This window comes from Pleurodeles waltl, chromosome 8 (genome assembly GCF_031143425.1).
Source record: "Pleurodeles waltl isolate 20211129_DDA chromosome 8, aPleWal1.hap1.20221129, whole genome shotgun sequence".
NCBI lineage: Eukaryota > Metazoa > Chordata > Amphibia > Caudata > Salamandridae > Pleurodeles > Pleurodeles waltl.
Window position 1 is genome coordinate 348290554 of NC_090447.1, and position 16745 is coordinate 348307298.

The following is a 16745-nucleotide window of genomic DNA, read 5'->3' on the forward strand; positions in this document are numbered from 1 at the left end:
AACCTACCAGCTACTAGTGGGTTGACTGACTGGTCCTGACCAGTTGGCCACCTTAGACATGTTTGTGCCTTCAAAAAAAGACTCAAGTGTTCTATGAACAGCACTCCTGCTTTCCTACTCCAAAGAAAGGACCCTGCAGCCTCCAGAACCAATGTCTGAAGTCACCACTGCACCCATCGTCTCCGACCCGAGTCGGAGTAAACCTCTGGTGCCACCAAGGTCCCCCAGCTGTCCAGAGTACATATTAGTTTCACCCATCCTGGACTCCCTGAAGTCACCTGCAGCCCCTGGATGCAGACCCCCCTTATCCTGCAGCTACTACAGTTAGAGAACCCGATACCTAAAGCAACCAATGCACACATCGCCGCCAGCCCCATTTGAAGCTAACCCCTGGTGTCAACGACGTCCCCCCACTCTAGAGCTCGAGTCCACTGTGGTTTCAAACCTCCTGGACTCCATGACGACGTCTACAGCCTCAGACCACAGGATCCCTCCAACCTCGAGTGCTCCAGGACAAGGAAACACAACGCCAAAGAACACCCCTGCATCCGCTGCCCGTGGGCCCTAGTGAAGAGGACCAAAGGTGGACCTACATCCCCAAGCATCCCACGTTTGTGACATCCCTGTTGGTTGCCCAAGACTAGCCCCCCGCCGGAGCCTGCAGGAAAAAACTCAGAGACCAATCCCCATTGGAGTAAAAGTTACCTACCTCTGGTAACGATATTTCTGGTCGAGACATTCTAGTTGCAGATTCCTTACCTTAGAATCTCCCCCAGGCGTCAGACTGGATCTGGAGATTTTTCTTCGAGCAGTACCCCTGCGCTCAGTTAGGTGGTATAGGTCGACTCTGCGGGCATTGTTGGCGTCGTGGTCACCGTGATGACTGTGCGGTCGTATATAGGCACCAACCTGGCGTACAGACGTCAGTTTCTTTTCACTACTTTCCACGCCAGTAGCACGGAGCCATTAAGAACACTGATAATGGTGTGCCAAACTAGGGCCCTTAACGGGAAGCACCTGTCCCTAGAAATCAGTTTGCAGTGCAGGTCGGTAAGGAATCTGCAACTAGAATATACCACAAATACCGAAGGTATGTAACTTGTACATCTAATAGAGACTTCTAGTTGCGGATTCCTTACCTTAGAATAGATACCAAAGCAATACCATCTCTGGTGGCGGGCTGCAAACCAAGATCACACCAAACAGTCCTGCAGGACCAAACGGCCAAAGTAGCCATTTCTGCGGACCTGACTGTGCAGGCAGTAATGCTTGGTGAACGTATTTAAAGATGCCCATGTTGCCGCCTGGCAAATATCCAGAACTGGAATTCCGCGTGCTAACACTGATAAAAGCAGTTGCTCTGGTTGAGTGAGCACACAAACCTTCAGGGGTTGCTTTTTTCGCCAAAGCGTAGCACATCTTGATGCAGAGGACTACCCATCTCAAGAATGTCCTCTTCTGCACTGCCTACTCTTTCTTGGTACGATCTAGGCAGAACGCCAACGCTCTTTTTGGATGAGAGGGATGTAGGGGTGCGTAAAAAGTAGGCAAGGTGATAGATTGGCCTATGTGAAAAGGAGTCACCACTATGGAAAGAAAGGAAGCCCTGGTACGAAGCAACACTTTGTCAGGATGCAGTGCTAAGAATGGTGGCTTCGAAGAGGGAGTCTGAAGCTCACTCACTGCAATTAGATATGATGGCAATCAAGAAGGAATCTTAAGGGTCAACAGCCGTAGAGGACAGTTGTGGAACAGCTCGAAAGGAGCACACATGAGGTATGTGAGGACCAATTCAAATCCAACTGGATCATTATGAACGGGACAGGAGGGAACATATGTTTGAGGCCTTTAATAAACCTCCCAACATTGGGAGATTTGAATAGAAAAGGTTGGTCTGGTAGCCTTAAGAAGGCAGAGATTGCAGACAAATTCCTTTGAGGGTGCCCAGAGCAGAGCCCTACTGGGCAAGAGAGAATAAAGAGGAGAACCTCAGAGAGGTGCAGAGAGGGGAACCACAGATTTGTTGATACACCATGCCACAAATTTCTTCACACGACAGGCACAAGCGTATACCGTTTTGATGGAGGGATGCCTGACTGCGAAGATGACATTATAGATTTCAGCGGAAGGTTAAAAGCCGTCAACTGCCACCGCTCAATTTCCACGCAAGGAGGCAGAGACTGGACAGGTTTGGGTGGATAACCGTCCTCTGCTGCTGCAACAGAAGATCCACCCGAAGGGGCAGTCTGATTGGAGGATCGATGGCCATGCTCAATAGCTCAGGATACCAAATTCTTCATGCCCATTCCGAAGCCACCAGGACTACTTGGGCCCGGTCATGCCTAATCTTCAGAACTCTTGGCAGAAGTGGTATTGGCGGGAAGGCGTACAGGACGCCTGAGTTTCACTTGTGACTAAAGCTGTTGCCGAGCAAGTGCCGCCTTGGAAACTCCAACATGCAAAACAGCTGACATTGCACGTTCTCTGCAAAGGCAGATCTAACCAAGGCTCTCCCCACTCTTGAAAGAGACCTTGTGCCACCTCCGGATGGAGACGCCATTCGTGATCGACTATGCATCAATGGCTGAGTTTGTCTGCTCTGACGTTCAGAGAGCCTGCCAGATGCTGAACCACCAAGGAAACGCCCTGGCATTTCAGCCATGTCCAGAGACAAAGAACCTCTTGACTCAACACTACTCCGCCCTGCTTGTTGCTGTACCACATGGCGGGGGTGTTGTCAGTGAACACCTCCTGCACCACTTTCCCTTTGAGAGAGGGAAGGAATGCTTTCAACGCAAGTCGGACCCCCTGGAAAGCTAAAAGGTTAATGTGGAGCCCAGACTCCGTCAGAGACCAGAGGCCTCTGATTTCCACCTCTCCCATGTGGCCGCCACATCCCAGGAGTGATGCATCTGCCACTACTATGAGATCTGGTTGGGGAAGGGAGAGGGATCTGCTGTTGAACCAATCTGGATTCGACAACCACTCCTGGTGCTGCGCTCACTGGATCTTCAGCTCCCACTGCAGAGCCTGCATATGCCATCTGGCATGTTAGACCAGCAGGATGCAGGAGGCTTAGCACCCTCAGATTCATTCTCACTGAAATCCAGGATAAAGGCCGAAACATCAGTATCACAGCTCGAATATCCCTGACTCGCTTTTCGGGACGATAAGCCCGAAACTGCACTGTGTCCAGAACAGCTACAATGAAAGGGAGCATGAGAGGGAGTCAGGTGTGACTTTGGCAAGTTTATAGTGAACCACAGCGAATGCAGGAGGTTCACCGTAGTATGGATGTGGGAGGCAACTTTTTCAGGGCATGTCCACCATCAACAGCCAGTCGTCGAAGTAGTGGAAGAACTGAACCCCTAACCTGCACAGATGAGCTGCAACCACTACCATCACTTTCGTGAGCACCTGAGGGGCACTGGTAAGGACAAAGGGGAGCATGGTGAACTTAAAGAGCTTGTCACCTACCACGAATCGTAGGTAACGCCTGTGGGCCGGCAGAACGGGAATGTGGAAATAGGCATCCTGCAAGTCAGACGCTACAATCCAGTCTCCATGGTCCAGGGCAGAAAGGACCTGAGCTAGGGTTAGCATCTTGAACTTCTTCTTGAGGAAGAGATTGCGGTACCGGAGGGTCTAGGATAGGGTGAAAGCCCTTGTCCTTTTTGGGCACCAGAAAGTAGCAGGAATAGCAACCACTACCTACTTCTGGCACAGGGATCTTCTCTAGGCCCCTTTGGCCAGGAAAGCCTTGACCTCTTCGCGGAAAAGTGTCAAATGATCCTCCGATAGACGATCGTATGATAGTGGCATGGCTGGAGGAGAAGTCTCGAAGGGGAGGGAGTAGCTCTTTCGGACAATTTGCAACAACCACCTGTCTGTGGTAATGGATTCCCAGTGGGGCAGGTAATGGTGAATCCTGCCGCCAACTAGTCTCGGATGTTCCGACGGACGTTTGGAGACAGAGAAGGGGGAGAGGGTTGACTGGGCGGCCCACTGGTTCCCTGATCTACAAGCTTGTGGGATCCTGCGGTTGCGCAGGGGCTCTGCAGCATGCGCGGGTCAGTGGCCAGGGGGAAAGGAACGCAGAAGGATGTCCCTTCCATAGTCTGGGAAGGGGCAAAAGGAGGAAAGTTGGGGACGAGGAGCAGCTGTAAGGCCAAGGGACCGAGAAGTAGCCTGGGTGTCCTTAAAGCACTGGAGTGCTGAGTCCACCTTTGCTCTCAAGAGACGGGTCCCATCAAAGGGCATGCCCATCAAGGTTTGCTGGACATCCCCAGAGAAGCTAGACATCCTCAACCTGGCACGGCACCGCAGGGCTACTGTCGATGCAACCGATCTGCCCAGTGAGTCAGTCATATCCAGTCCACAACAAATCATGAACTTCGCTGCATCTCTCCAAACTGTCACAGCTTGGGACATAACAATACGAGTCTCCTCCGGAACTCGAGGCAGCACTTGCGCAACCGTATCCCAGAGAGTATGGGAATAGTGGCCCAAAAGGCATGCCGTGTTCATGGACCACAGCTTTAGACTGGCAGAAAAAAACATCTTCTTCCCAAAGCTGTCCAGTCTTTTTGATTTCCTGTCAGGGGAGCGGTAGGGAATGCACCAGACGATGAAGAAGCCTGGATGACCAGGCTCTCAGGCACAGGGTGTTGGGTCAGGAATTTTGGGTCCATCGGCGCAGGCCGATGGTGGAGGGCAACCATCCTATTCACAGGAGCTGCTGTGCTGGGTCTGGACCAGGTACCCAGAACAACGTCCCTAAGTGCTTCATTGAAGGGAAGGAGAGGCTCACAGTTGGAGGCCCCAGGCTGAAGCACCTCGGTCAGGAGGTTAGGCCTGACCTCCACAGAAGGAAGCTCGAGGTCCAAAAGCTCAACAGCCCGTCTCACCACCATTGAGTATGAAGCTCACTCCTCTGTATCCACGGTAGGGGAAGAAAGCATGCCAGCATCAGGGTATGTGTCCAACCCGCTGGTGTCACCCAAATCCATTCTGGCTCCTCTGGAATTAGTATGGGGTCAACGTCGATTGTTGACCCAACAGACGTCAGGAGCGTCGACCACACACCAGGGAAGGTCACGTTGGCACGACCAGTGTCAGGACGGATCCGGAGGCAGATCCTGAGGTGCCTCCGGCGTCTGTGCAAAAACCGCCCACTTGGAACCCGAGGGGGCCCTCACTGACTCCCCTCACCAGACAGCGCTGAGGGTGGGTCGGTCTGCCCAAATATGAGGCTGATGGCCTGATAAAATTCCATAAATTGCACCGGCTCACGGAAAGTTGGGGAGGCGTGGAGCAGACCGAGATGGAGGCTCCAAAGACAGAGGCCTAGAGCGTAGATGCTCTTCCCACGTTGCGTCGTGCGAGCGACAGGGCAAAGTCTAAGAACGTTTGGTCTTTGACGACTTCTTACCCGAATGTCCAGATGACTTGGACGATGAACAGTAGTGATGACTCCTTGACCGGTCTCCTGACCTTCCCCTCGAACGAGATCAGGATCAATGCGGAGTTGAGTGTCAGGCCGCCATGAGCTTTAGGCATTGCTCCCTCAAAGCCTTCGGGTTCATGGCCTGACACTTGGAGTACGAATTTGCGTTGTGGTCATGCTTCAGACACCAGAGGCTCACAAGGAGTGGATCCGACACCGACATCATTCCGTGACAGGAGATGCAGGGCTTGAATCCAATCTAATGAGACATCGCTCGACGCATCCAAAACTCAACAAAAACTAATTGATAAAAGTGTTGCAGTTAGTTAAAACATGACTGGGTTAGCTCTTCTCCAGATCTGCGCTTAGGCTGGTATGGAAAGATAAGAACTGATAGAGCACCGGGGTGGTGCCTATTTATGACTGCAACGTCATCACAGTGAGCACAACACCCACAAAGCCAACCAATGCCACCTAACGGCACGCACGAGTACTGCGCGAAGAAAATCTCCAGTTCCAGTATGACGCCTGAGGGGAATTCTAAGTTAAGGAATCTGCAACTAGGAAGCCTCAATCAGAAATACATTGAGCACCTGACACGTACTGCACCTCTACACTCAGCTACCCCAGTGCTGACCAACGTGACCTGTTGGTGTGGTCCTGACCCTCACCCAGTACTTACCGTAAGCCTACAAGATTGGTCCTTTGCGTCGTCAGTAAGTGCTTGTTTGCTGAATGTGTTGTCCACCCACAGGTTAACACTGAAGAACTCTGAAATTGCACTGTGTCGATTTTTGTTATCTTAAGCATTTATGTTTGACAACATACCTACCTTATAACGAAGTTCTTGGGCTTAAAGTATACATAAAAAGAATTGTTATTTTTCTAATTTGGTCTCCGCTTTATTCTGAGTGTGTCTCATTTATTCCCTCTGTGAGTACAACAAATACTTAGACTACCCTCTGATAAGCCTAAGTGCTCGCCCACACGCCTACAAAATAGAGCATTAGTCCTTTCTACTTTTGCCTCTGCAAACCAATTGGGGATCCAATGAACTCTCTACACAGTGTTCACCTTTTTAGTGAACCATGTTGAGAGTCAGCTTCCTACAATAATTTTAGGCTCATGCCTCAAAATGTGATCATAAGAAGAGGACTGATTCATACTCCTATTTCCATTAACAAAGAATTATCATGACTCTTGGCAGTCTGATTTCTTTACGGAATTTATTAAGGTAGAAAGCCGAAGAATCAGAATACTCAAAAATGAAAATACTTCTCAATCATACCGTAACAAAGCAAATACAATATACTACATAAAAATGGAAAATAACACAACATCTAATAAAAATCACAACCAAATTGTCCCACATTATTCTCCTCTCTCAGGGGTTGTAGTGGTTACGTCAGACAGTATAGTCGTAATCCACTTGATGATTTGACAACACGTGACAGCTCTATTATTTCTATTTTTTTTTATAAAAAAACAATAAAGTTGTAGGAAGCTGGCCTGGTGTGTGGTGAGCTCCGATGGTGTTATCACCTTATACCAGGTCCAGGTATCCCCTATTAGTGAGGTGTAGACAGTGTCTAGGAAGCCAGGGCTCCATAGAAGTAGCTGTGGATGAGCCGCCAAAACCTATCTATGAGGCATGCAAAGCTTATGCAATACCACTGAAGTCACACAGCACTTACACACATGAAAGAAACACACATTGTTACAAAGATAAAGGTATTTTATTATGGTAATACAAATACTATAATACTGTATACACAATACTCTATTAGCAGGTGAGTAAACACACTATTACCTACACATTAGAAGTACGGAATTGGCATATAAAGCAATAGAAAACTGTGAAATATCAGAATAAAATGGGGACCCTATGGGGGAGACCAAGACATATATACTAATTGGAATGTGAAAGTCAGTCCCCCATCCAAGGATGTGAAATCAGTAGAAGGGAGCTGGAGGAATTAGGAACCCCAAATGCTAAGTCCCAGGGTGTCCCCCAGCGACCAGGAGAAAAGAGGTAAGTACCTGGTATTTCCCCAAACCCACAGGTAAACTTTGGAAAAGGACTTTGCAAGACCCAAGCAAGAATGGAAGGAACATAAGGTGGATCCTGACACATTAAGACCTGCAAATGAAGGGGACCAACTCCAGTTCGAGTTGGAGTGTCCGGCTGGGGCAGGAGCCACTACCCAACCCTTCTGGAGATGCAGGACCAGGTCGACAGTGAAGACAAGGAGTCAGCTTTGCAACACAGGAGCAGGAGGAGAGTTCCAAAAGTGATAGTCGATATCCTATGTCGGAAGAATAGTTGCAGTTAGTCAGTGGTGTGGAAAAACCACCAACAAGCCTTGGGAAAGGCTAGAGTTGCAGAAGAAGAGTTGCACAGTTGCTGGGGACCAGTAAGGTCCAGGGGGACTCAACCCAACGAGGGGAGTCCCAGGAGACCCTCAGCAGTGAGGAGAGACAGAAGACGAGGATGCAGCCTCTACAGGCAACTCACAGGTAGTAGGCACATGAGTCATAGTGAGGCCTACTCAGCACACCTGCAGAGGAGTCCCACGTTGCTGCAACAGCAGGGAGGAGACTGTGCCTTGCAGGGAAGAGTGCTGGAGGCAGGGGCTACACGGAGCCTGAAGATCCCTTGGAAGAAGAGCCAACAAGTCTTGGTAGCTGCAAGAGTCGCTGTGCACAGGGGTACTGTCCAGCAAGAATAGGCAAGGGCTCACCGTCTCCCAAGTCAGAAAGCTGGTAGAGTGGACCGATGGGACCACTCCAGACCATGACCTGTGTTGCAGGATCCACACAGTTTTGCAGGAGAAGAGATCCATGCAGCCGGAAGTCTTTGCAGTTGGTGCATACTAATGCAGGGGATTGACTCCTTCACTCCAAGGGAGATTACTTCTTACTTCTTGTGCAGGCTGAAGACGTGTCGCACTCGGAGGATGGACAGTAAGGGGAATGTTGCAGTTGCTGGAAGGAGCCTGAGAAACAATATTGCAGAGCGGAGTCATTGCTGGAGTTGCAGATTGTCGGTTCTTGGAGGGTCCAGTTGCAGTCCCGGTGGCCAGAAGCTGAAGTAAATGATGCAGAGGAGTCCTGCTGGAATCTTGCACGTCGAATCTGAGAACTCACCCAAGAGTGAGACCCTAAATAGCCCATAAAGGGGGACTGGTCACCTAGCAGGGTGACCATCTATCAGAAGGGGGCTGTGGCCTCACCTGCCTGACCTGGCCCCTCAGAAGCTCTCAGGTGCCTCTGCCCACCTTGGATTCAAGATGGCAGTATCATGTGGGCACCTGGAGTAGCTCTGGGCACCACCCCTGGGGTAGTGATGGACAGGGGAGTGTTCAATCCTCTTTCCATTGTCCAGTTTCACGCCTGAGTCAGGATCAGGGGTCCCTAAACTGGTGCAAACTGGTTTATTCAAGGAAGGTACCAAATGTGTCCTTCAAAGCATGCCGGTGAATTGGGAAGGCTACCCATCCCAAGCCAATAACACCTATTTACAAAGGGAGAAGGGGTTGCCTCCCAATCCTAAAGGAAATCCTTTGTTCTGTCTTCCTAGGTTTGAGCTAGTCAACCAGCAAGAGGGCAGAAGCCTGTCAGTAAGATGGCAGTAATGCGGGATGCCTGGGAAAACCCTGCAAACTGTTAGGAGCAAAGCTGATGGTCCTCTATGGAGCCCTCAGAGTGCATGGAATCATACAACCAATACTGGGAACAGTATTGGGGTATGAATCCGACATGTTTGATACAAAACAAGTCCAGGTTCGGAGTTACCATGTGTAGCTGGAAATAGGTAGTGACCTTTGTCCAGGACACCGGTAAATAGAGCTTGAGTTCGTAGGGGTACCTCTGCTCATGCAGGAGTGCACTCAAACGCAGGTACTTGCACCCTGCATGCTGGACTAGGAAGGCCTGCCACAGGGGTGACTTACAGTGACCTGGTGCAGTGACCCGTAGTGAAAGGGTGCATGCACCTTTTCACGCAGGAAGTAATGGAGGGCCTGCAGACATTTTGTATCCCATGAGTGGCATAATACATTGTAGGAAGTTGGCTCTGTACATACTATCTCAAAGTGAGAGATAGTGTGCACAGAGTCCAAGGGTTCCCCCCTTAGAGGTATGATAGTGGCAGAATTAGATAATTCTAATGCTCTATTTTGTGGTAGTGTGGTCGAGCAGTAGGCTTATCAGAGGGTAGTGCTAAGCACTTGTTGTACACACACAGGCAATAAATGAGAATCAAACACTCAAAGACTTACTCCAGGCCAATATATTTTATATAGAAAAATATCTTTTGTTACTTGACTTTTTAGAACCACAAGTTCAAGATTTGAAGTAAATACATAAAATGCAAGGTACTCCACACAGGTAAGTTAGGAACTTTGAATTAGAGCAATATCATATACAGTTTTTGTTAAAATGGCAATAAGCTATTTTAAAAGTAGACAGTGCAAAAATCAACAGTTTCTGGGGGAGGTAAGTAATGGTTAAGATTGTGAGGTAAGTAAGACACTTGCAGGTCTCAGTTCCTGGGCATAGGCAGCCCACCGTTGGGGGTTCAGGGCAACCCCAAAGTTACCACACCAACAGCTCAGGGCCAGTCAGGTGCAGAGGTCAAAGAGGTGCCCAAAACATATAGGTGCCTATGGAGAACAGGGGTGCTTCGGTTCCAGTCTGCCAGCAGGTAAGTACCCGCGTCCTCGGGGGGCAGACCAGGGGGTTTTGCAGAGCACTGGGGGGGGGGGGGGGGGGGGGGCGACTTTGGGGTGGGGGGATGGGGGATTCGTAAGTAGGCACACAAAACACACCCTCAGCAGCACAGGGGTGGCCGGTGAAGTGTGCAAAGCAGGCGTCGGGTTTTGTATTGGTTTCAATGGAGGGACCCTGGGGTCACTCTAGTGGTGCAGGCTGTCACGGGGGGGGCTTCTCAGGCCAGCCACCGGCTAGGCAGAGGGTCGCCTGGGGGTCACTACTGCACTGAGGTTTGGTTCCTTCTGGTCCTGGGGGCTGCGGGTCCCTTATTACAGGCAGTCGCGGTCAGGGGGAGCCTCTGGATTCTCTCTGCAGGAGTCGCTGCGGGGGTCCAGGGGGGCCGTCTCGGGCTACACACGGGGTCGCAGTCGCCGGGGAACCCCTGGATTCTGTGCATGCTATATCTCATTTTGATGTTGTATATACAGAGCCAGCTTCCTACATTTATTTTTCTAAATTGGTCTCAGATTTCTTTTTGAGTGTCTCTCTCATATATTGACTACATACACAACAAATGCTCACCCCTCTGATAAGCCGAAGCTGCTCAACCACACTACTGCAAACAGAGCACTTGGAAGTATTACATTAAGGCCCTGTAAACCAATAGGAGTCGTCTGGACTTTTTTCATGGTATTCCCCTACATTGCCACACTACATAAAAGGCTAGCTTCCTACACTTATATGCATCTCTGATGTCACTTCCAGGGTGGGACAAAGCAGACAAGGAGCATCACAACTCCACCTGTTGGCACACAAGAGCATTACTTTGAAAAATCTCCAGATCCAGTCTCACACCTGGGACTATTCACAAGGTGAGGAATCTGTGGTTAGAAGTATCCATCAGAAAACCAGGTGTAGTAAGATATGAGGGAGCTGCAGGGTGTAGTTAAAACCTGTATAGAATGTGACCCAAAGGTGTCAAACTGACTTCACCTCACAGGGTTGCTACCACAAAGATGACTGTTGTCTCCACCACAGTGACTATATGAGGAAGAAGTGTGAAATAAGAGGAGCAGACATTAGCATGCAGCATCATAAGACACACAGCAACTATGGCATACTCATTCATTATCACAACATCACAGCAGTGTACAATTACTTTTCTTGTGGAGCATGTTAATATTACAGCTATGGTCAGCTCTGCCTCCGATATTCCAGTACCAAAGCAATAAACCTTTCAAAACAACAGTGTGTCTATATTTGCAGGTAATATTAATTAAAGAATGCTTTTCTGTTTACCTGATTGCCTTGTAATCTTGGTCCAAGGTTAGTGTAGATCTCTTTAAGAAGATCAATTGCTCTGCTGGCAATATCATCACTTCCCTGAATTACAACCTAAAGCACATTTAAAAAAAAAAAATGAGCCTGGGAATACTTACAAGTAAAGATTACATACCAAAACAGCAACATTCATCAACTTTTATCCAAGTCAAAATGGTTAACAATAATTTGCCTAATTCACACACAATGTAATGAACTATGGAAAAATTACATAAAACATTTAAGAAAAACAATTCCGCTCGTTCACCTTTCCAGAAATTCTCCCTCCTTTAATATGCTGTATGTTATCAGAATTATATGACTTACCCCTTTGTGAGGAAATGGGGTGTTCTATATGATGTGGTTGTGGGGTCTCACCAAGTAATACACTGACAAGTGCTCTAGGACCAGTCACAATTCATTTGGCTTAGAGCAGTCAGGTTTTAACAACATTAAAGCATTTAAACAGCACCAAAACAATTGTAAAAAAATAAAGATTACTCTCAAAATATTTGACACCAATTTATAGAAATAGCTTATATTATTATGAATTTAGGACACCAAAATGAAAATGATTCACCAGAGGGTTCAGAACATACAGATTTTAAAAGGAACAATAAATCAAGACTTTTCACTCCACCAACAAATGTGACACTTAACGTTTTCAAAAAAACGGCTACATCAAGTATGAACACGGCTACTTGGGAGTACTTTGTACGACCAACTCCGGCAGAGAGCCAGTCAAGGGGAAAAACAAGGTCCGGCAAAACAGTTATCTTCACGAGAAAAGCAGTGCCAAGTTTCAGCAACGGATACAGGATCCTGATAATGCTCAAGCATACTTAAGATGCTGTACAGTCGACGGGAGACTTCCTGGGACTACTCCTCAGTTCACAGTCCAGGTGGGACGACTTTGGTCACAGGTGTCAACATCTCTCGAAGTTGTCCTTGGTCCAGCAAATATTCAGTTGCCACTGGACTATTGATCACAGGAAACAATGAAACAATGAAACCAATGGTTCCCTTCTTTTGGCGATATTTCTCCTTCTGGGTGACAACTTCACTCAGACAGCCCTCCACCATCCAGCAGACTCAAATGCAACTTATAGATGCCAAGTCTCAGTCTCCCTGAGACAAGAAGCAATGACTGGTCTGGGCTAACAAGTCACTCAGGTAGGCTTCCCCAGCTTTTCAGGCTCCATGCTGTGAACAGGAAGTCAGCCAACTGACTCATGGACTCTCCACTTCTGGCTGGTCTCGAGGGACACCACTTCACGAGCCCTATTTGTGCTAGCTCCAGAAGCAGGAGGTGCAGTCAAAGCACAGTGCAGACTCTTTGCTAGGACCAAGATCAGCACACCAGTCATTCTATTCTCCTGTCCAATCCAGGCAAGATCTGAGTTCTGGCTGCCAGGAGTGCTCTTTTATGCCCAGAAAGCGCCCTTGGAGGAGGTTGCAGTCACTAGACAATAAGCTACTTGGTCTCCTCCCACCTGATAACTTCCTGCGAAGTGTGGCATCTAGTTTTCACAGAGTGCTCCATTCTGCCCACTCTCAAGATGGCTGAATCCTTCTCTTGGTGTGTGGAACTCGGTTGCCAGCCCTAGACGTGTGGCTACCTGAAGGGCTACAGACCCACTGAAAACCGCTTTGGACAGTTAAACCCCCCACCCATCCTTCACCTTCTCTTTCCCCAAAGCCAACCTGTCTAACCAGACAAAAAAGTAGCCTTCCTCGAGTAAGTTCACCATTTGGCCTTCAAAAGCGAGATCCCCTTTTAAACTCACCCTTTTGGGCTAACACCCAGTGTGGTTTCCTTCCAGGAGGAGGTAAAACCTTCTCCAGCAGCAAACCTTTACTGTTACTGGTCCTAGGAGCTGTTTACATGTCTCCTGAGAGAAGTAGAAGGCAGTTTTGTGGCCAGCCTCTGCAAACAGCTACTGTACACCTTGGGCAAAAGAGCAGCAACTTTCTAAAAGTTACATGTATCAATAAGTTGCCTTAATTTCGACTTAGGCATCAAGCTTCACTTAATTTAGCAAGTTGCTTGATACACTAAAGTACCAACTTTGGTGGTCCCACTGAGAATTTAGCAGAGCTGAGTTGTCATCCTGTAACTCTGTACAAGCCAATGGGGCTACAAGTCTCTCGCCCAGTAATAATGACAGCTGCAAGATTTTAATGTTAGGACATGTAAAGCACATGTTCTACTTTTTAATTTATTGCATTCTCTGTAGGGCTTTACACCCCTGCTTTAGGCATGGCTTACACACATTGGAAAGAGAGTTTGGACTCTGCCATTTCTTGAAATGGCAACGTTGAGCTAGCAGTTTAACTGCTCTAGCAGTCTGCAGTGACAACCTTTAAGACATTTACTTTGCACCACTCAGGGTGGCAGAAGAGCTGTAGTCTTTGAGGGGACACTAACTTACATGCCCTGGGTAGTGCAGAACCATATACTAGGGACTTAGACGGGAGTTACCTTAAGCCAATTGGGTATAGGCCAATCAAACATACACGTTTAAGAATCACGGCACTGGTACGGAGGTCTGGTTAGCAGGCCTCAGTGCAATAAGTCTCGAAATACACACAGAATGAACTCAAAAATTAGCTCAATACTTTGGGGGTGACAATACAAAAAGAGCAATTTCTTTATATTCCTAAAAAATGAGGATTGAAGAATCCCACTATTCAAAAAAATGAGAAAAACTTTAGAGTAAGTATTTCATAAACTGTTCAACAATATACATTAAGCAAATCTCCAACGTTAACTGGCAATTAGGACAATGTATCAGTTATGCTAATAGGAAGTTACAAAACAGTGAAGAATTAAGATTTAAAGGAAATAACTACTTTTGCTGAAATATGAGCCCTGATTAAGTGTAGGCTATGAGAGTGAATATGACCAACAAGATTTATTTAAGTGAAAATGTTATTTTTTATTTTTTTTATATATATAGCTGGACATCTTAGCCTGCTAGAAAGCTGGTCAGTGGGACACAGAGAACATATTTTCAAAACATATGATGGGTTGTTATATCCACTATAAAGGTAAAAGTTCCCATCATGTATGGTACTACTGTATAGAATCCAAGAAGATTGTACATGTGCGGTGCCTATAAAGACGCCATCCCTGTGCGCAACCATCAGTTTTTCTGCATGACTATTTCCACATCAGAAGCATGGCGCCATGTCAGAAGGCTGAGACCAATGTGCAGGTTTCTAAGACACCTCAAGGACTTTTGTTTAGGTGTAAAAGTTAAGTTCACGGAATGAGGAGGATGGAAGGGTAGGCAAGAAATTTGAGGCTAGATAGTCTGTACCAGATAAGGCGGTGTTGAAAGTAACTTGTTCATCTGATAGGAACTTCTAGCTGCAGATTCCTTACCTTAAAATAGATGCCAAAACAATACCTCTCTGAAGGTGAGTCTGCAAACATGCTCAGAGCAACAAGTCCTGGGGGACTGAACAAGCAATATGCCCATCATGAAGGACCTAACTGTCAAGCCAGTAGTGTTTGTAATTGTGTGAAGGGATGCCCACGTAGCAGCCTGACAGATGTCCAGGGCAGAAACTCCATGAGCTAACGCAATAGTAGGACCTTTGGATCTGGTGGAATGAGCCTGTAATACCTTAGGGGGCTGCTTCTAGGCTAATGCATAGCAAATCTATATCCAGACTGCAATTCATCTGGAGATAATCCGGTTGCACTGCCTTTCCTTTCTAGGCTCCAGTGAACTAAAGAAAAGCTGATCATCCAGCTTATATTCTTTGGTGTGATCAATATAGAATGACAACATTCTTTTTGGGTCCAAGTGGTGGATTGCCTCTTCCTCAGTGGAGGCGTAAGGAGGAGCAAAAGTGGTTGGCAGCATGATGCTTTGGACAACATGGAAAGGTATCACCACCTTTGACAGAAAGGAGCCACCTGTGTGGAGAATCAGTTTGTCTGGGAGGAAGTTGGTGTGTGGAGGGTGAACATAAAAAGCCTTTATCGCGCTGACCCACCTGGCTGATGTGATGGCCACCAAGATGGCTGTCTTGATAGGCTGAAGTCTTAGAGGGCATCTAACCATTGGCTGAAAGGGGGAACAAATAAGTTAAAACTAAATTAAGATCCCAATGGCGCATAATTAAAGGTGTGGGAAGAAACGTGCTGAAATCTTTTTAGAAAACGTGTCACAACAGGTGACTTAAACAGGGAGAGTTGGGCCAGAAACCGCAAGAACAGAGATGGCTGAAAGAGATCCTAAATTTGTGCACAGAAAAAAGTCCATGCCTGCCTAAGGACAAAACAAAAAGCAACATTTCAGACAAGGGTGCAAAAAGTGGGTCAACCTGTTTTTCAGCATATCAATTGTAGGAAAGCACCCCTTTTTTTTAAGCATGGGTAGACATTCACTTTTTGCCTGGTACCGGAAATCATTTTGACTGTTAGCGCACTGTGTCCCTGCTAACCAGGCTCTTCCCAAAACTGCACAGTTGTTTTGCACAATTGGCATACTCTTTAGCACTCACTATAAGTCCCTAGTGAATAGTACCCCTGGTACCTGTGGCCTGGGATACTAAAGAAGGACCCTGAAATTGCAGGAGCAATCGTGCCACCCGCAGAGATCTTTCACCAAACACACACAGTGCTGCCATTGCAGACTGCATGCGTTAGTGCGGGTAAAATTAAAAGCACGACCTGTCACACACCTGTGTGCCTGATCGCCTACCACTGCCTGTGCCAGAATTAAGTCACTCCTAAGACAGGGTGCATCCTAACATGTGTAGACCTATGTGCATGAGAACATATGCCCCTGCTAGGTCTCTGTTGATTCTTAGAAATAGTAAGTGAACAGGGAAGCCATTTTAAATGCAGGTCTTTGACACTGGTCACTACGAGTTTCCCAGCAACATGATTGCATCTCTGAATAAAGGGATGTTTGGTATCAAACATCTCAGATTAATAAACCTTCACTGATTCCAGTGAAGGATTTATTAATAACTGCACCCAGAGGGCACCTTACGGGTGCCCGCTGAAAATCTATTAGGTACTAATGTGTTGAATGACTGGTCATGTTTCCCAGCAGAAGTGGTCATAGAAAGGGCGTAGTCACCCTAAAGGTGGTCAGCCCACTGGCTACCACTTGACACTTCCTGCACACCTCTACAATGAGCACTTAGGTGGAACCCCTGAACCCTAGAACTCAGATCCTGATCACCTACAAAGAAAAGGACAGACTTGCACCTGCAGAAGAGGAAAAGAAGCAGCAGCAGACCT

The 16745-nt window shown here is 47.5% G+C and overlaps 1 protein-coding gene across 4 annotated transcripts in view; it reads right to left on the bottom strand.

The window, feature by feature from the left end:
• Positions 1-16745, bottom strand: part of USP9X (ubiquitin specific peptidase 9 X-linked) — a 1493361-nt gene that overhangs the window by 857966 nt on the left and 618650 nt on the right. For all 4 annotated transcript variants that reach the window (XM_069204214.1, XM_069204212.1, XM_069204215.1 and 1 more), the window contains exon 17: positions 11459-11554. In XM_069204214.1, coding sequence (XP_069060315.1) covers positions 11459-11554 — 96 coding nt within the window. The remainder of the gene's footprint in view (positions 1-11458; positions 11555-16745) is intronic.